Source organism: Erpetoichthys calabaricus, chromosome 5 (genome assembly GCF_900747795.2).
Source record: "Erpetoichthys calabaricus chromosome 5, fErpCal1.3, whole genome shotgun sequence".
In the NCBI taxonomy this organism is placed as follows: Eukaryota; Metazoa; Chordata; class Cladistia; order Polypteriformes; family Polypteridae; genus Erpetoichthys; species Erpetoichthys calabaricus.
Genome location: NC_041398.2, coordinates 57,104,408 through 57,125,993, shown reverse-complemented (window position 1 = coordinate 57,125,993; position 21,586 = coordinate 57,104,408). Strand labels below are relative to the sequence as shown.

The 21,586-nt window shown below is 36.6% G+C and overlaps 1 protein-coding gene across 2 annotated transcripts in view; it reads left to right on the top strand.

Annotated features, from left to right (window-relative positions):
- Window positions 1–21,586, top strand: part of ctnna2 (catenin (cadherin-associated protein), alpha 2) — a 1,866,011-nt gene that overhangs the window by 1,680,653 nt on the left and 163,772 nt on the right. For both annotated transcript variants that reach the window (XM_051928041.1, XM_028801549.2), the window contains exon 11: window positions 21,114–21,270. In XM_051928041.1, the coding sequence (XP_051784001.1) occupies window positions 21,114–21,270 (157 nt within the window). The remainder of the gene's footprint in view (window positions 1–21,113; window positions 21,271–21,586) is intronic.

The following is a 21,586-nucleotide window of genomic DNA, read 5'->3' as shown; positions in this document are numbered from 1 at the left end:
AGTAATGTGTTACTATAATATTATTGCTTTACCCAGTAACAAGTAGTGTAAGAAATTACAATTTCCAAAACAGTACTAATATTACAGTTACTAATCCAACTAACACTGTGTTACCAGAACCTTTTATTTTTTTTGGTCCTACATAGGCTGTTTTATTAATGTGCACGCGCGGTAGATCAGGGCGGTACTACCTAAAAAGCTCAACAATCATGGAGGATGATTGAGAGATGAATACTTTCAAAAATTGTAAGTATTGTCATTATTTTGAGATTGTCTCAGTCAAAGGTGCAAGGAACATTGATGTTGGTTGTAAACTTTGTCCTGGCGCAAAATGCCTTCAATCATGAAAAATACATCAAATTTTTTAAAGCGTCTCTACACAGCAGCAATGTGAAATTTGTGGGAAAAAATGCTGGTGCTGACAGGGAGGACTTTACTGCCAATGATGCATGAACTCCAGCTAAACAACTGAAATTGGATTTCAGAGCAGGACACGCTGGTGGAGAGAAGTTAAGTGGATGGGATTTGAATAAGCTCTTCGCTGAGTATATTATAGAAGAGATGTTATCTATTTTCACTGTTGAGTCACTCTCAGTTCGACGCATTATTACAAAAATGCCCATGAAGAGCAATGTTACACTGCCACAGAGAAAGATGTTTACTAGGTAGCTTCTGACAGCAGGGTGGACTATTTGAGGTTATGAGGTTGATACTTTGAACCAGTCCTCAAACATCAAAAACACGTACATGAAGTACAACACTCCGACCCCATCTATCGCACCTGTGGAGCAGCTTTTCAGTTTAGGAGATTTCGTGCTCACCCCAAGAACAAACAAATTGTCTGATAAGAGGTTTGAGAAGCTTTTGTTAATGAGATACAATCATTGTTTCACTTCTGAACATTGGGACCATGTTTAATATATTAGATAGAGGTAACAAAACTGGATGCTGGACATGATATCAGCCTAAGTGTGAAGCAATGTTTAATGTTTTGTAAAAGTTTGGTGAAGCCGTTAAAGTCCTTTCTGCTGCGAGAATAATTTAGTTAAAAAGTCGGGAAAGGCTAGTACTTTACTTTATATATGTATAATTTGATTGTTGACTCCTTCTCTACAAGGATAATTGTTCCAATAAAGTGGATACATTTTTAAAAGAAGCTAGTTGTATGACGTTGTTATGCAGAGGTGGGCATCAAGTAATATAACAAGTAATGTTATTAATTACTATTGGTACTAGGTAATAAGTAAAGTAATATTATTACTCTTTAAAAATGTAATAATTAAAAAGTAACTTGTTACTCTTCCTAAGTAACTTGCCCAGCAGCGGAGATGCAACAGAGGATAGGCGATTTTTTACGTGCTATACGCTTCTGCACTCTGGGGTTTCAGCGTGTGAGTTTGTGTAGTCTGCCACTTTGTGGTTGAGCTGTTGTTACTCCTAGATGTTTCTTTTTTACCTAAACATCACTTATGGTTGATCTAGATGTGACAAAGTTTCATGTACTGACTTGTGGCAAAGGTGGCATCCTATGACAGTACCACATTTTAAGTTCTTATCCAGTAACTACCATTCGACTACCAATGTTTGTCAATAGAGGATGCATGGCAATGTGCTGCTTTTATGTATCTGTTAACAATGGGTGTGGCTGAAACACCTCAATTCAATCATTTGGAGTGGTGTCCACATACGTTTGGCCATATAGTGTATGCAATGCTTACTTTGATTAATAAAATATTGGATTTCCATGATGCTGAATAAGTTTATGTGGTTACAAACAACAAAGAAGCTATTTGGATAAGAGTGAGCATCAATTTAGAAGGGAAAAAATAATCCATGTGAAATGAATACATTAACAATAATTACTGACAAAGTTTAACAAAAAGGATTAGGAAGTTAGACCTGGGAGTCAAATAAGTAGATCTTTAGAGAAAGGAAATCATATCTGACAGGGTGTGTATATCCTTTCAGACAAGTATCAGAGTAACACAAGATGACTCAACATATCTGACCATGGGCAAATTGCCATTGACACTTACTTAGCTCTACACTTACACACTGTCTGCTTCAGTCACCAATATTGACCAAAAAAGTTAAAAGGCCATGAAATTCAGATTAGCCTCTATAACCTGCAGGAATGCAATTCATAATGGTAATAGGTAGTCATTACCAACTAGCACAACAAAAATAAAAACATGATGCATAAGCAACCAATTTTACAAATTTTGCATTACAGTTGTGAGTGACCTAATTAAAGAAAAATGCCTAACCAGTCTGCAGTGACACTCTTCCACAAACAGGATTTTTTCTATTCGTCTATCTAACAGAAATTATCTAATCAATCCTAAAAGATTTTTACATAGCTAAGAATATAGTTGCTGATATTTTTCTCCTGCAGTATGAAATATTATGGAGTAGTAATGATTAACTAGTCTTTATATAATCTCAGATTATCCTTTTGAGGTAACACAAGTACAGTCATTTCACATTTCCCAGCTCTAGCAGTATGATGGATCACACCTACATGTTTTATTTTTCCTGCAATTACCTTTAACAGTCACAGCTCCAGCTATGCATAATGGGTGTGCAAAAGCATCAGCTATGCAGCAGAGGTTAGCTACAGAATGCGGAGCATTCAATTAGGGTGCTAGCAATGTTGCTGAAGCTAAGATTTAAGCTCCTTAGAAATGATGTATTTAGAGCTTTGATTGCATAAGCTACAGTGACACTTAAAAATATCAATGTTTCGCAAAAACTAGTTTCTTTCATTAAACTATAAGGGTGAATAGCTTGTGGAAAATGCCATTTTGTTTAATGGAAAGCAAGGGTCCACAGGATATGTCTTAAATAAATCAAGACACATTTTGTATGTTTTATATATATATATATATATATATATATATATATATATATATATATATATATATATATATATATATACTGTTAATCTAATTCAGCATGTAGTTTGAAATAGATTTTCAAGATTATGAATAAACCCCATGACCCTGTAGTTAGGATATAGTGGGTTGGATAATGGATGGATGGAGATTTTGAATAAAATTCCTGATTTTAAATGAACGATCACCTGATGTTTTTACATGGGTAGGTTAATGTGATATTCATTCTGTTTTTATGGTGAACCAAAATATATCTGTTACTAGATAAACAAAATGCAGCACTAGCCATACAATTCTTGGCTGGTATCATAAGAATATAAGAGCTTAAGAGCTATGACAAACGACAGGAGACCATTCAGTCCATCATGCTCATTTGTTCGTGTAATAGCTAAGATGTCCCAATATCTCTTCCAGATACTTCCTTAAGGTTGTCAGGATTTCTGCTTCAACTTGTACATTTCTCAGCAGTTTGATCCAGATTCCCACAAATCTTTGCATAAAGAAGTGCTTCCTGGCTTCAATCCTAAATGCATTTCCATTTAATTTCTACTGGTGTCCTCAATTGAGTGATTCAACATTAAGTTTAAAGAATTCTGCTGGATCTACTTTATTTTAAGAATTTTGAAGACCTGGATTAGGTCTCCAAAAATTTCCTCTGCTCGAGACTAAACAGGTTTAATTATCTGTGTCTGGCAGAGAATTCAATATGTCCTTAACTCCTTGGATGCGTCTTGTTGTTTTCCTCTGCACAGCTTCATGTGGTGTTATGTCTTTCTTGTAGCGGACTGACCAGAACGGTATACAATACACCAGATGAGGTTTACAAGTGCATTATATAGTCCCTTGATTTTTATTCAACAGTTTCCACTATATGACTGAACATTTTGTTTGACTTTTTAATCACTTCTGCACATTGTTTAGATGTTGAAAATGTTGTTTTAACATAATCCCTTAAATCTTTTTCAGAGGATTTTTCCTAAAGGACAGTGTCTCCCTTCTTGTACTAATAATTGATGTTCTTTTTTCCCACATGTACCACTTTGCATTTTTTACTTTGCACCCCAAACCATAACCTATCATCTATGGGGTAGGAACAAAAGCTTTAGCTTCGTCAAAAAATTCAATCTCCAGTTTTCGACGCATCTCAGTGTTTTAGGGTCCTCTGATACTGAAAACATCAATATCTTGCATGATGGGTGTGTGTGTGTCTGTGTTTCACAGTTCTTGAGGATGGTCTATAGCTAAAACAGCTGAATAGAAAAATGCCAAACTCAAATTTTTGCCTGTTATGAGCTGACAATGTGCTGATTAGTTTTTGAGCCAAATTGTGTAAGAGAAAGAGGCACTCTAGTGGAATCTTCAAATACAGTAATTCTCCAATGAATTATGAATTCTTCTCGTTAGTTGCTATTGTAATGGCCTTTTTTATGATCAGAAAGATCAGCATCAGAGCGGTAAATAATTACTGAAATGTTATAGAATACTTCGGGTAATTTAGTTCCTAGGACCCAAAACCTACTGACACTCACGTACGAATTTTTTACAATAGAATGCATTTCCCAAGTGTCCACCCTGTTCTGAAGCTTGTCCAAATCTTTCCGAATTGTTTTTGTTGCCTCTTCAGTGTCTGCCAATCCTCTACTTATAGTTTCATTTACAAATTATACAAGTTTACCAACTATACAGCCATCTATGTCATTAACATAAATCAGAAAATGTAACAATCCTAGGATATCCCCCAGGGGACTCCACTGATGACCTCTCCCCATGTGGAGCATTCTCCTCTTATCCATACTCTGTGTCCCCTGCTAGATAACTAACTTCAGATTCAGTTTGGTTGGTTACCTCTGATGCCTACAGCTTCTAGTTTCTGAATTAATCTTCAGTGTGGGACTGTATCAAAGGCTTTTTGAAAGTCTAATTAAATTATCTCTGCTTTGCTTTTGACAATTATTGTAGTTGCCTGTTCAAAGAAATCTAATAGATTGGTTTGGCAATAACTTCGTCTCATAAAACCATGCAGGAAGTTATTTATTGTGTTATTTTCATATAGGTACTTTTCTGATTTATTTCTTATTATACTTTCCATAATTTTGTATGGCACTGTAATAAGACTTATTGGTCTGTAAATAACATCTATTTTGTATCTGTTCTTGAAGATTGGAGTCACATTTGCAACTTTCCAATCCTCAGATACTTCTCCTTTCTGAAGTCACTTATGTGCCTAATAAGGGTTTATATGTGACATATTTCTTTTAGTAAAATTGGTAAAATCGAATCAGGTCCAGGGTTTTTATTAGTTTTCAACATATTGAGCGCTTGAAGCACATCTGACTCTTCTTTTTTAAAATCTCTGAACTCTGAGCTTGTATTTACTTCTGCATGGGGCATTCAGTTTGTTTCTTCCTTTCCAAATACTTAGATGCAATATTTGATCAGTTGAATCTTTCAGGTAGATATAATGCCCGCATTATTTTTAGTACATATTTTCTTTCCCATTAATAAGTAACTTGACAGAAAAGGATATGAATCAGTCCACTAGTTTGTTTATGCGGCTGGGAAGACATGGTACAATTCACCAATTCCACACCCTGCAGCAATTCTAATTTACTGTCCACTAGCTACAGTATGACCTTACTGCTGAAACCACAAATATAACAAAGCATTAGCATTTTGCTTACTTCTAGACAATTTCTGGGAGGTATTACATTTTGCTTCTAATTGTAAAGTAAATAATTTGAGAAACTTACTAGCTTATCTTGTGTCCAGCCTCAGAACTTATTAGCAGAAATAACAAAATCAATGAATCATTGTACTTAGAAATTTATTTTGTATTAGTGCAAAAGAAAATGAATAAATTATAACAAAAAGTCCCCAGAATTTCTTTTTGCTAAACATTGAAAAGAACATGTAAATTTTATGAATCTAGTGATGATATTTTTTATAAAAGCAATGAGAAACATAATCATGGGCAATTAGACTCTTTACATTTGATCAACTTCAGAATGCTGATTTCATTTTCAACAAGCATTAATCCTAAAACAGTACATTCTTCATTTTACTTATCTTTTATCATAATGAATGAAATACAACAGTAAAGCTGAATAAATCTAAAATGTCAGTATAGTTCAGTCTTCCCGTTATTATACAGCTGTTTTGTAACATGGCATCTGCTATCTTTCATACTATTTTTAATATTGCTCTTTATTTTCCAGTAAATTAAAATATAAGCTTAATTTGCTCAGCTCATTTGCATCCTCATGAAAAATAGAAATATCAATTAAAAGATATTTATTTAGAAACTACCTTTCTTAGTAAATGCTGTCATGAATAAAACCAAAAGTAATTGTCTACTCTATGTAACATTTTGAAACCCTTTTAAGCTAATTCAGAGTTGTCAGTCTATATATTTATGAGTATACAGTATCTGTTGTTTGACTTTGCTTTTGATAGTCTATTCTTTCATTTTTTTTATAATCCATCATTTTATCCTGCTCAGTTTTTTAGCAGTGCAGGAGAGTACTACAACATTCGGCATCCATCTATTTTTAATCCAGATCAGGGTTGCAAGAAGTAGTTGCATATTCTGGCAGCAGTGAGTGCAAGGAGAGAACTAACCCTCTCAATGATGCCATTCCTACACTCATTCGTTCCTGGCCAATTAAAGTGACCAATTATTCTAACACACAGGACTTTGGGTCACAGGAGACAGAAACAACACATAAATTAGGAGAACATGGGAACACCATGCAGGGGATTAGAACCTTGAGGCAACCATGCTATCATTGTGTAGCCCCTATTTCCTTCTTCAATATCCAAGGGAAATCATTACACCTACATATATTGTAATGTCTGGCATAGTTAGGATATAGCGGGTTGGATAATGGATAGATGGATAGATGACTGACAGCATAGATTGTCATGTAAAAGTACTTTACATACATATATAAATCCTTGATGCATATTTTTAGGAAGTCACTGTGCACTGGGGAAATTCCAAAGGACTGGAAAATGGCAAATATTAATATGGTTGCATAAAAAGTGTGATCAGGCAAATCCAAGTAACTACAGGCCAGTAAGCTTAATGTGCATCATAAGTAAGGAAATTAAGGAAAGGAATTATTAAAGAAAAGATTGAACAACACATGGCAAGAAAATTAGTGCTATTGAACAGTCAGTGTGGGTTCAGGGAAACTTCATTGACGGTCTGGAAGGCCTGAGTTTCTCTGCCTGAAATAAATAGGCAGAGGGTGGTCCTCCAGCTCATCAACCTTCTCATACACTATTTTAAGAAGACAGGACACATAACTAACATAAATACATGAATACAATAATAAACTTAATGCATACATATAAAGTAGCAAATAATTAATAAACAAAATTTTATTCAAAACACTAGACACAGATGACCAAATACATTACCAATAACAAAACTTTCAAGATTGCAGCGTGTGTTAGCAATAAAATGACAACTTAACATAAGTATGAACCATATGCACAAATTGGAAACAAAATTTCATGCCAGCTGCAAGAACCACAACTCCAAAAAATTGTTGCATGACATGTTTAATCAGTGCCTCCAAGATTGGAACTTTTTGAGCACAATGATATATTTTTTACTTATTTCTAGCTTGTGACCATTTGTTGGTTGCTGCATCAGTATACAAAGGAAGGAAGCCAAGAGTCAGCTACCTCTGTAGCTCTGTGATGAGAGGTTCGTGGCGAAGCGTGATTTTTTAATAAGTTGGGTCCCAGAGCATGCAGGTTGCGAATGGGGTTGAACTGGGGTGCTTGGCTGATCACGCATTTACTTTAAAATGTGAGTGGGTCAGTCATTCACACCTTGGAGTAGGCGGAGGTTAGCATCTGCACCCAATTGGGCAATATAATAGGAGTCTGCACGACAGAAAGGGGGAGAACAAAAAGATCAGATCAACAAGAGAAAGTGAGAATGGAGGTTGTGAGAAGAGAGAGGCAGGTCAGTGAAGAATGTGCGTTGTGAAGAATGTAGGCAGGTGGTCAAGAGTATGTCCTACCAAGAGGTAGTGCAACTGTAGCTTACCCATACAGAAATTACAGAAACCTTAAAATAAAAATGTGATGAATGCTTTCAAATATGAGTGAAAACCCCAAACATAAGAAACAACTTTATGTATTTTTGGGCAAATTTCAGATTTCAAACACAGTAGAATATTAAACACAATGAAATCAATAAGGACTAGCCATGAAGCATAATCCAGAAAAAACTAGAAATTGTCTGCAAGCACAGTGAACCTCTCAGATGGTGAGCTGCAGGCATTTTTAAAAAGTGAAATCCTGAAAATCTGTTTCTCTCATCAGTACAAGTATGTGCATGCTTTAATATCTTGCACATCATCACAAGTGGTATACAGAAAGTGTACATTACTGCCCATTCAATGGCCTCCTGTTTGTGATGCTGCTACCTGTAAAAATACAGGACTTAATGTTCTGCTTATATCCTGGATCATGTATCTGTTATGGCTCCTGTCTTTGCTCATACCCATACGCCTATACATTACCAGATTTTGCCATGCCTTGCACCACAAACATTACTTCATCTGCCATCGGATTGTCTGTCTGGAATGACATGATGAGTAGTTAGCCTGGACAAGTGTGGCAGTTTTGGTATATCTGTATTTTAAAAATATTGTAAGCTTAGAATGCCGATTCTTCAAAACTTTTAAGGAACATTGAAATATCTTCGTAGTACGTGTTTAATTATTCTATCCATCTGTCCTTCCAGTGTCGCATAAGCACCAGCAAGAATACAGAGCGAGGCAGCGACAATCCCTGAACTAGCTAGCGCTGCGCCAGATTATTTAAATTAAGTTAAAGTTTTATCTGTATAATATAATAAACATATTTTGCTGCATTTCATCTTAAAAATGATATTGTCATCATATGTAAATACACGCTTTATAAAATGGCTCAGGTTGTGCAATATTATAACTGTAGTGCAAGTTTACAGTGAGGTGATTGTACTTATAAGTACAAACAGTTCTACAAGGAGCACTTCATGGACTGATTGAGTGTGTTTATAGTTCTTGGGATGAAACTGTTTCTGAACCGCGAGGTCCGTACAGGAAAGGCTTTGAAACGTTTGCCGTGTGAGAGCAGTTCAAATAGACAGCATGGCTGAGGCAGCGTGTGCTTGATGCTGTTTACTGATAATTCTCTTTCCAATCAACTGCTGTAGATCTATGATTCCCCACTCAGATACAGTGATATACTGTAAATACTCTGAGTGGTGCAGTGAGAGTGATATGGAAAAAGATGATCCGCTGTGGCAACTCCTAACGGGAGCAGCTGAAAGAAGAAAAAGAAGGTGCAGTGAGATTAACAGCACTAAAGCAGCTATGGTATTTGGAATACTTTGGCTAATCACTGGACCATTATATTGTTACAGGTTAATTACAATCAGATGCCTTAAACTAATAAACAATATGCAGTTAGTTTCAGTGTATATGATAAAGCCACGTCAGGGATGTGGATCTAAAAAAGAAAGGGTAACGACACAGGAACAGTAGCACTGCTTTGACGCCAGGGTTGGAGTTACCATGAAAATGTGTGCGGCTTTACGCCAAGTTTAGGTTTTATACATTGCGATTTGAGCATGGAAATGTTCGTACGCAGCATTTTTGTGTGTATGCACCGTTTATACATGAGGCCCCTGGTCTTCTGGTAACTGCAGGTTTTCCTCATTCTACTTCTTTGACAACTGCTTAAGCTCTGTCAGGTTAATAACAACAATAATAATAATTATTATTTATTTATATAGCATTTTGCATGGGTATTGTGAGTGAACAGCCTTCTGTAAGGTCTAACCACAAATTCTCAGTTGGGTTGAGATCTCCACTCCAGGACATTAATATTGCTGTTTTTAAGCTGCTGATATGTAGCTTTGGCATTATACTTTAGGTTGTTATCTTGTCGGGTTCTTGCAGACTGCTTCTGGTTTTTCTCCTTTTGTTTCTTCCTTTGCATTCATTTTACCCTGTACCCTCACAAACCTTCCAGTGCCTGCTGGAAAGAAGCATTTCCACAGCAGCATGCTGCCACCACCATGCTTCATTATGAGGATAGTGTGTTTTTAATAATGTGCAGTGCCATCAAGCCTCAATTTTGGTTTAATCGGACCATAGAAGCATCTTCTAGCAGACCTTAGAGTATCACATGTACCTTCTGGAAATCTCAAACCAATATGTTGTGGTATTTTTTTAGCAGTGTCTTTTGCTTTGCCATTATCTCACTAAGCTGTAGCTGGTGAAGCAACAGTTGTTGTCTGCACAGTCTCTCCAATCTCATGCAGTGTAGCATGTTACTTCAGAGATATTCAAGGTCTCTTGGCCCCTCACTCCCTCACTGGTCTTCTTCTTTCACTTTCACTCAGTTTTTGTGACTGGCCTGTTCTAGGTAGATTTCCAGCTGTGCCATAATCTTTCCATTCCCTTTTAATTGATTTATTTGATATTTACTGACTTGGATATTTTCTTGTCTCCATCTCCTGAATTGTAATTTTCAATCACCTTTTCATGAAGTTGCTTGGAGTGTTCTTTTGTCTTCATTGTGCAAGTTATTCCATTATACTGACTGATCACAAATTGAATTTTCCAGATAAGGTGCATTTATACTAAAATCTATTGAACCCCAGACAGGTGATCTCCATTAAACTATTTCTAGGACTGATTTAGGAGTATGATATTAATACTTAATGAATAATTATGCAACCAACTATTTTGTGTTTTATATTTGTAGTTAATTTAAGCTTCTTTGCAGAGATCTGTTTTTTCTTTGACATTTTCAGTTTGTCAAAAAAGCCAAATTAAATCCATTGTGATTGTATAGATGTACATTAATACGATGTGAAAACTTCCAAGTAGTGAATACTTTTTATAGGCACTGTATGTTTTCATTTCAATTTTGGTTTGTTTCAACATATTGTATTGTTTTTGAGGATTGCATTACAATAAGTAAATAACAAATCAGTCAGAAATGCAGTGTTACAACAGATTAAAATCACATGACACCTCACACATACCCTCACCACTCAACAACAGAAACTTCATGCAGACAGACAGATAGAAAAACACGTTCATAGGAGCTTTGAATAGGGCTTTACTCGTGGCAATCATACTCACTCCATTTCTTCTTTCCTTCTATTGTCAAGTTACACTCCTCGGATGACATCTCAGCAGGTCCATCCTTTCATTACTGTAGCTACATTGCCCAATTCAGAGTTACTTGTGTTGAAGCCTACTGCACATGCTAAATATTCAACTTATTATGGAACAGTTTTTAAAAATATATACCTGCAAGAAAATATTTGAAAGGCATTTGGAATATAAATGCCTTTACATCCTGCAAACCGTACTTCTTTATTCTTATTTACATGTAGATTTGTTTAATTCTGCTGTGTGCTAATGGCTTTTAGTACTGTGAGGCGAATCTGAACATTTCAGAAGCCCAAGCAATTAGCAATTACCTATTCAACAATTGTAAGAATCGCTGACAAATCAGTTTGTTGGAAGCATACTAAAGCGTTCGATAGTAGATTTCTTGCAATAAGCAACTGTGAAAACATTGTGGAGGTTAGAATTTTCTTTTTAATTTGTTACTTTAATCTGAAAGTTGCTGAAAAAACCATGAGTCAGTTACATTTGCTTGTAACTGTAACCTTCATATTTTAATTGTACAATTTGCTCTTCAAGATCAGATCACTAATACAGACAAACTAGTAATAAAAATGATTATAGGTTGTTTTACAGTCTTATATGGCTGATAACTCTTCCGCTTTTTCTCTTGGATTACTATCAATGTGCCTATTTGTCTAAAGTAAAAATAAAAGAAGTAAAATTTATGTTGAGCTATATATATGGCCAGGGCTATTTTTCACCTTATGCCCATTCCTTGGATATGATCTGACCCACTGTGGCCCTGTACGTAAAGTATAATATAATAAAATAATGAACCCACAAAGAAACACCAGTGTAGCCATTGCAAGGTTGATTTCTGCAAGATTTTCACATGCACCAAAGTAAAATAACCAGGGTGGTACTGGGGACCAGTAGTTATTTTCACTCACTAACCTCACAGGTCTAGTATCCTAGGATTAGATCCTGCAGCAGGTTTTGGTTAGAGTTTGCATCCTCTCTATTATCAGTGTGGATTTCTCTCAGGATATTCTGGTTTTCCTCCCACGTCACTAAATATTTGCCTGCTATTTTAAATGGTAACTCTAAACTGGTCCCATATGACTGTGAGCCCTGTGATATACTAACCTAATGAAGCTCCTACCTACACACATACCCATATGTGATCATGCTGGCAACACCTAGTCTCAAAATATCAACCAAGAAGGAAAATGAGCAAAAAAAATCATCCATCATTATATGTTGCCTATGACATAGAGACACTTTTAACACTGAAAACTCATAAGCATACCATATTCTTAAAGACAGAAGACCAAACTCTTGTGGTGACAGATAAAATGTCTCATCAGTGAGAGACATGTCTTCAGTTAGTTCTAAAGCCTAAACTGTGTTTGGTGTACTGTAGATCAGAATTTCTGCTTTGCCTGATGGCATTTCATCCTTGCTTATTGCCAGCCATGTTTATTCTGTCTATTCACAGCTTTCTGCAGTAGCCTGTTATTTTCCACTGGGATCAGATAAATTCCATTAGTCAATACTGGCACAGAAGACCAAATAAAAGTGTGTTTTACATTTAAAGGCAAGGGACTACTCACCTCTTTGTGGTGAATGATTTGTTTGACTGTGATTGTACATGAGAGGATGACAACACATTCGCAGAGTATGGTGGAGAGATACTGGTGTTAAGAGTGTAACCACCAATATTCATTTTCAAAGAATGGGGAGAAGTCTCATACTGAAGTGTAACATAACTCCTTGCACTATCTGAAAAGGTTTGCATCTGTATAATCTATCTTTGACTTCACCGACAGGTCTAACCATAGCAGATAATAGATAACCCTGGAACAAGAATGGCCGTTTGAGGTGGCAGAGACAGACTCACCAGGAGGAAAAAGCCACAAGAGATCAGAGAAAGCTCATAAAAACTCTCACAGAATATTTTTTTTAATCAGCTTGCAGTTTCTACAGTGATCAGAGACCTGGTTGAAAACCCATGCATTTTTGTAGTTTTTGACTTCTACATTATTTTACACTGGTTATACCTTGAGCGTGAATTGTCTATGTGAGTCTATTTTGGAAACAGAAACACATTTTTTAAACTTTACAAATGTTATACTCTTACAACGAGTGGGTGGATGGGATAAACACTTCAATTACCCCATATATTTTAAAATGCTCTGCCAAACAAGAATAGGAAACACCTAAATGCAGCTAGTGCTCTGCTTCATTCACGTAATAATAAGAGCCAAAATTTTGTTTTCTTTTTTTGTTTTCTATTTTGTTTTGTATACTACATTACATTGATTTTGTGCTCATCATTATTTAAGGCAGAAACATTTGATGACTTAAAAAAAGCACAAGGAGAAGATATTAGAATGACTTAACTACTACCTGATGGCAGGAATGGTCCCCTCTCATTTGTGAAAGCCCTTATGCTCTTATGATCTTGTTTAAATACGCAGGTGATTGCACTAACCATGCTGGGTCAGGTGAGTGAAGTAAGCTTTTATGAGCTCAGCATATGTCTACTGTTTATCTTCTTCAGGCTTGTGTTGGGGTCTTTTGGTTTTTGTACTCCACCTTATGATGTCTTTCCAAACTACATAGATATTCACCAGGAATGTGCATGGTTAATACATTGTGGGCGGTTGCTTTAGTTTATATGTGTTATTCATTATTTTATTGCTTGATAGTTTGTTTTTTTTTATCGCTTTTGAATGGGCACTTTCATCTTGTGATACAAGAAATGATACCTTGGCGTACAGCATAAAGCAAGCAAGTGCAGCACTTGACATTGGTTCAGCTCCTCTACAGAAGAGTGTCACACACAATGGATGGAAGTTTTGGTTTTTAATGTCACGTCATGTGATTAAGACTTTAAGTTCTTGTAACCTTTATGGAAAAAAGTACGTCTCCTCTTTCTGTCTCAGCCATTTACAAATAAATCAATCAATGATTGGGAACACAGCTTCTCCTAATAAGCATATTAATATTTAACATAACCCAACATTTTCAGGAATGCAGATTAAATTCAGAAGTTGCAGGAAGCCTAAGCCTATTCCAGCAGCACCAGGTGCAAGACAGGAACCAGAATTGGGGCAGTTCATCACAGGGCCGACTCACTCACTTAATTAAGGCCCTATCACATTACGTGACTTTTCCCGTGGTTTTCAATTACAGATTTAATTTAAATAATCTTACAATGTCAACAGCAGTCACAGTGTGCTTCTGTAAGGATCAGTCATATACTCTGACTTACCCAAAATCCAACTAGTCAACGATTAGCTATGGCAAAATCAATAGGTTTGATTCTGTCATAAGTCACTGGGACAGGCTGTGTGTGCATGTGTGTATGTGTGTGAATTGAGAACTAATGAACACTTGGCCAGAAGCACAATGCATAGCATATAGCTATGAGGAATAAGCAACGTGGGTGTTTTGAACCTCACAAACAGAAGACAAGCTCATCTCTCTGATGTCTCATGTTTTATGCCCCGTGACAGAATGGAAAAACAAAAAAAGGGCTGCAACTGAGGCTGAACTTGCTGTACCTGTAAAACATTTGTACGGTACTGGCTCTGTCAGCCAGCATGCTAACTGGCAGTTGAAAAAAGGGTGAGCTCTGAAATTTATATTCATATAATTTATCATACTTAGGCAACGAGAGCTGCAACTACAATCATCAAGATTGAAATCCCCTTCAGCTAAAAGTAGTGCAAGTGTGCCACTGGCTTAACCCCCCATTACTCACACAGAATCAGCAGCAAGGCTGTCTGGCACATTTTTGGGGAATATAGGAAGAGAACCCATGAATAAGAACATGCAATCAATATCTGGATGGGAATTTTTCAAGCATTATTTTATATGCCTGCTAGTTAAGACAGAATCTTGATAAACTTGTGGACACAGGTGCAATGGTTCCAAGCATGCAGTTTCCCTTTTAAATGACAGATTTGAGACAAGAAAGTCCAACACAAGATACAAATTAGATTGTGTCATGATGGTAATGGGCCTTTTAACATTACACCAAATGCAACAGCTGAGAGCTTAGTCTTTGTTGCTTCTCCTGGGTCAAAAGACAACTTTCTGGCTTCATTCTTCCAACCTTTGTGGACCCTGGCCCTCGGAGGAGGGGACAGATGCAACACATTGGGTGCGGGGTCATGCCTCCTCTCCTGATAACTTCTCTGTGCTGTCAGCATTGGCATCCCCTCTCATGCCGAGATGGCACAGGTGAACCCACCAGAGCCACCCAAATGATCCCGATGCACACAAGCGTGGCAATATACTATGTGTGATATCTTCAAGACATTATACGTTAACATGTCTAGATTGCCATTCTCATGCTATTAGACTCTTCTTGCTTTGCTTATGTGTCCTGGTGTATGTATGAATTTTTTATGCAGTGCATATTGCACCAAAAATCTCTGCAGTTTGTTATATTTGCAATATCCCATTGATTTAATTTCCTACATTGGTAAATTGGATTTGATGTTTTTCCTTTGCTATGTAAATGGCAAGAACTAAAAGCATTCCTCTGACTCTTCTTGCTGAAACTCAAACCAGTCAGATTCCATATATTTTGCCCAAAAAATAAGTGATTCCTAGGATAATGTACTGGATATTTATAACAAATTTAAAAAAAAAGAAATTAACAACAATCCAGATGTATGCCAGTGCACTTTTATCATGTGTTTAAAGACATCAAGGATTCTACAGTAGCTGTTACTACATAACTATCTGGCACATTCCTCAGTTTTCTTCAACATCCAAAATAATCATAATAATATATTAAAACCTTTAAATAATAATATAGAGTATTACTTAGATTTGAAGTTACAATCTGAAAATATTCCTCTAAGTGATGTCTCTGAAACAAGTTTGAGGAAACAAATTCCCTAAGATAGTAACAGTGCTGTTTTGTGTGAATGTCTGTTTTGCCTTTATTATCAGAGGTAAGAAAAAATATTCAGTTCTGTTGATGATGAGCCGGGGAATGGCTGTTCTCTCCGATTGTTGCTGCCACCTTGAAAATTTCTGCAAGTTCTCTTAACAGGATAATGCATGTCTTTCAGAGACATAATGTTTAAGTGCTGCCTAGCACCAGCACTTCTTTCAAGGCTTTACAGATCCCATTAAAATAATAAAGCTGACATTTACAACCTGTTTTTCCCAATTTGTCTGTAGTCTTTTGATTTAGCTTTAATAATTAAGAGCAGAGCACAAATGTTCATAGTTGCACTATGTTAAGGCACTCCAAATATACTGCTGACATTTATAATTGCAGTGCCATGCTGCTGCTGTACCTTACATTAATAAAGGATGCTACAATGTATGGAAGGTTAGCCTGCCAGCCATATCTGTCAGCTCTTTTATATAGCTTTTTTATTTTTTGCCATATAGCAACATAAACTACATCAATGAATTTTGACTTAAGTGGTTGAAGCTCTACAGTTACATTGTCACATTTTTGCCATGGTCTAGTATGCCAGGGTCCATTGCACTTTTCTTACCTGTCTAATGACAGACATTACACCAACACTAAACAATCAGGTTGCAGGTTGTGAGCCACGTAGTGGCCGCACGTGGCATTTCTGGAATGAGTCTTACTGGGCTACACAGATTACCCAGGTTCCTGGTATTTGCTAGCAAATATCACTTCTCGGTTTGGCCCCAGAACTGCGGCCACCTGACCAAGGTGAGATTCTCTTTGCTTTAATTAGATGAATATGATTTCATATGACATTGTCCTTTTTGATGTTAACATTGAAGTGATGATGTCCTCCTTAGACATGCATAGAAGCAGTTTGCAACCAAGTGTGATTTGGTTAGGATAAGAAGTAGCACATCAAAATTAAAGATTTTGGTCTTCTCCTGGAAACGAGAGGCTTATACTCTCCAGATAAGAGGTGAACAGTTACCCCACATAGAGAAGTTCAAGTAGTCTGCCTGCATTCCGTTCCTCACCTTTGGTCACAAGCTTTGGACAGTGAGCAAAACAATGAGATTGTGAGTACAATTAATCGAGATATAATTCCTGCTCAGGATTCTTTGACTCACTCTGTTTGACAGGGTGAGGAGCGCAGCAATATGGGAAGTCCTCAGAAAATAACTGCTGCTTTTTTTGACCAAGAGGAACCACCTGAAAAAGTGTGACACATTTTTTGAGAGATGTTGAAGTCACAGTCCATTGGTAGAAAACCCAGTGGCAAGCCCAGAACATACTAAAAAGGATTATGTGTCTAGTCTTGGAGTTTAAGTGAATTCTCCAGAATGGTCTGGAACACGTTACTAAGAATACATTGATTTGGTCTGTCCTAAAGTGTTTGTTGCCACCACAGATCTCATCAGGTTAAGCAAAGTGAAAGAGAAATGAAGCAAAACAACATTATGTAATATTTCTCAAATTTGCTTAACCAAAGTAAAGGAAGCAGGGGATGTTGTACTCATGAAGCAGCCCTACCAGTCATGGCACTAATATGATATCCCCTTTAAGTATCAGATGGATAGAACACAGAATGGGTACAGGTTATCAATTGGCTCAAAGAACAAACCTGAGAGTCTGACTATTTGCCTTTTTTATTTCTTATGATCTAAATTTTGCATTAAATCTGTATATTATAGAATTATGTAAATGATCTAAATTTGAGATCAGGCTTTTGGAACAAAGCTAATCTGTGAGAGGGGAAAGAAAAACTCTTAAATGAACTGCCTTGCAGGTATATCTTTTAAAAACTTCAATCAACTTCATTCTTTTTGTTTCTTTTATGCATGACGGCTCAACGCTTGGCACTTATTGTAGTCTCTTTCAGTAACTTGCTAAAGTGAATAATTCACTTCTAATCATGCATAACAAATACTTCTCTTATTATGAGCAGTATTTCAGTTATATCCTGCTTTATTTAAAAAGTGCTTTGAATGATAATAACAATTAATGCTCATGCACAACATAATGGCTTTTCTATTAAGTAAACAACCCAATAATAAACAAAAAGGGAATATTTTTTTCCACGAAGAAGATACATGCAAGTTAAATATTTTTGTAAATATGGCTTACAGAAAGTGATAGATAATGGGTATAAACCCACTCCTGCTTTTAAGGATGTGGGCCCTTTACCGTGTCTGTTCAATCAGTAAATGACACAGAATGCACAGGTTTTTAGAGATGTGAATGCAGTTATTAAAATTAATTTACAGATTTTATTTACATTTTAGTTACATTTTCTGTCAAGATAAGTTCAATCACAGTATTCTGTGTTCACTGTTTGAATACCTAGGACTTTACCACATACTTATTGAAAAGTTTAGACTGTAGAGAAGAACTGCAAAATGGGAGTAGATTAAAAAGTAAAATAGAGCTTTGAAACACCAAGATTGACTACTGAACCTCTAGACCAAAACATTGACCTAAAATCATTGTCTAGAAAAAATATTGCACATATTACTAACATTAGCTTAGTTTATTTGCGCCTTACTCACACTATTAACCACATTGTTTGAATGTAATCCAGTACTTGGATAAATGCTGCTGCCTTGTATGTGGTGTATTCAAGAGTTCTGAACATGTTGAAAGGAGGTGCGAGGCCTTTAAAATGAGCCACAAAGCAGGCCATGACCTTCACTAACCTGCCAGATGTAGCCTAACCCCCAGGTCAGCCAGCACACAACTACATCCTGCAGGGTACAGCATACGCAGACACATAAATGGAGAGCTGACTTTGTCAGTAACCTGGGTATCATCTTTGAGTCGTGACTAAATTTTGATAAACAAATTTCTATGTAAATTCCAGTTTGTACCAACTGAGGTAACTCTCAAAACTAAAATCTTTTCTCTCACTGAAGGATTTGGAAACACCCATTCCTGCTTTTATCACATCTTGACTAAACTATTGTAGCTCCTTGTATGTGGGATTGTCAAAATCTGCTTTGTCATGCCTTCAGTTGGTTCAAAACTCAGATAGGTTGTTAACGAGCACTAGAAAAAAGGATTACATGTCCCCTGTACTAGCCTGTCTCCACTGGCTACCAGTGAGATTTCCTATTGATTTTAAAACTTTGTTTGTTTTTAAAGTCTTGCGTGGTTTTGCTCCAACATACATCTGCAATCTCCTTAATCCCCACTCGGCACCGAGGGCATTGAGGTCATCTGCACAATCGCTTCTGAAGTCTAGGGGAGACAGAGCTTTTTCAGTTGTTGCTCCTAGGCTTTGGAATGATCTCCATATCAGGTCTTCTTCCTCTACTGAGGTTTATAAAACTCAGCTTAAGAACCAGTTATTCTTCTCTGCCTTTCAGTGTGTATAAGGGTTGTGGGAGATGGTCTTAATTGATTGTTTTATTAATCTATTTTTATACTGTTGGTTGTATTGTGTTTATTTTACTCCCACTTTGTACAGCACTTTGGCTCAACATCAGCTATTTTAAATTTGGTTTTACAGTAATCCCTCCTCCATCGCGGGGGTTGCATTCCAGAGCCACCCGCGAAATAAGAAAATCCGCGAAGTAGAAACCATATGTTTATATGGTTATTTTTATGTTGTCATGCTTGGGTCACAGATTTGCGCAGAAACACAGGAGGTTGTAGAGAGACAGGAACGTTATTCAAACACTGCAAACAAACATTTGTCTCTTTTTCAAAAGTTTAAACTGTGCTCCATGACAAGACAGAGATGACAGTTCCGTCTCACAATTAAAAGAATGCAAACATATCTTCCTCTTCAAAGGAGTGCGTGTCAGGAGCAGTGACTGTCACAGAGATAGAGAGAAAAGCAAACAAATCAATAGGGCTGTTTGGCTTAAGTATGCGAAGCACCGCGGCACAAAGCTGTTGAAGGCGGCAGCTCACACCCCCTCCGTCAGGAGCAGACAAAGAGAGAGAGAGAGAGAGATAGAGAGAGACAGAGTTTGTTTTTCAAGCACAAATCAATACGTGCCCTTTGAGCTTTTAAGTATGCGAAGCACCATGCAACATGTCGTTTCAGGAAGCAGCTGCACAAAAGATAACAACGTGAAGATAATCTTTCAGCATTTTTAGACGAGCGTCCGTATTGTCTAGGTGTGCGAACAGCCCCCCTGCTCAATCCCCCTACGTCAGGATCAGAGAAAGTCAGCGCAAGAAAAAGAGAAAAGTAAGCTGGGTAGCTTCTCAGCCATCTGCCAATAGCGTCCCTTGTATGAAATCAACTGGGCAAACCAACTGAGGAAGCATGTACCATAAATTAAAAGACCCATTGTCCGCAGAAACCCGCGAAGCAGCGAAAAATCCGCGATATATATTTAAATATGCTTACATATAAAATCCGCAACGGAGTGAAGCCGCGAAAGGCGAAGCGCGATATAGCGAGGGATTACTGTAATTCAAAGTTAACAAAAACGGCAGTAAAAGAGAAAATAAAAACAAAACAGCCAAAAAATTAGCATAGTAATATATTAAAAAGCTTGATAATGTGGGATATCATGACAGTCAGGCAAAGACAAATGCAAAAAGGCTCCTCCAAAGGCAAATGGCCACACAGAATGCTAGTGTTATGCTAGAAGGACTACCAGAAATATTTTGGAGATAAGATATATTCAGAAGGCAAAAAAGGGTCAAAACCTTGACATCGAGAAGTCAAGTGTTAGAATAGAAACAAGAGGCAAAAATCAAAGTAAAAAAAATAGCAAGTGTAAGGTGACTACAAAAAAAATAGATTAGAGAGTAAATATATTCAAATAGCATTGTCCACATGCAACAAAATCGATGATGGTGCAAAATAATACGGAACACAAACAGTAAGCAATGATTCAATAAGCTAACCCTAAAATTATATTCCTTACTTTGAAAACCCCTCAAAAGAAGTGCAAGAACATACCTTTTAATACACAAACACCCATAAAATATTTTAAACAACCCAATCATAACATCTAGTTTGTCACAGGTAACACTCATACTCCCCCCAGTTATACAATATTTAATACCTTCTTCTATTTTCGTCTGTTTATTTTTATTGTGTACATCATTTGTGATAAGCTCAGCTGGTGTAATCACATTTTAAAATTCTCTTTTCAGGTTATTAATGCTGCACTGACTTTGGCAGCGAGGCCGCAAAGTAAAGTTGCCCAGGACAATATGGATGTCTTCAAAGACCAATGGGAGAAGCAAGTCAGAGTTCTGACTGAAGCAGTGGATGACATTACATCTGTAGATGACTTTTTATCTGTTTCAGGTAAAAATGAATATTTCTGAGCTTTGTAAAGATTAGGAAATGGTTTTGATGAAACCAAATATTTAAAATAACACAAATGTAATGGCTTGTTTTGACAGATATCATGTAAAAATTTAACACTGTAAAATTTTACAAAGCATACTTTAATCTTTCTTCATGCATGAGCAGCAATATTCCACATTAAAATGGTTGATATTTATACAAATTATTGCTTTTTTGCAATTTGTGTCATATATTTAAAGTACACTTTAACTTGACTGAGAAACATTTTATGCATACAAAAATATATTATCTCTCGTGAAGGAAATTTGTTGCC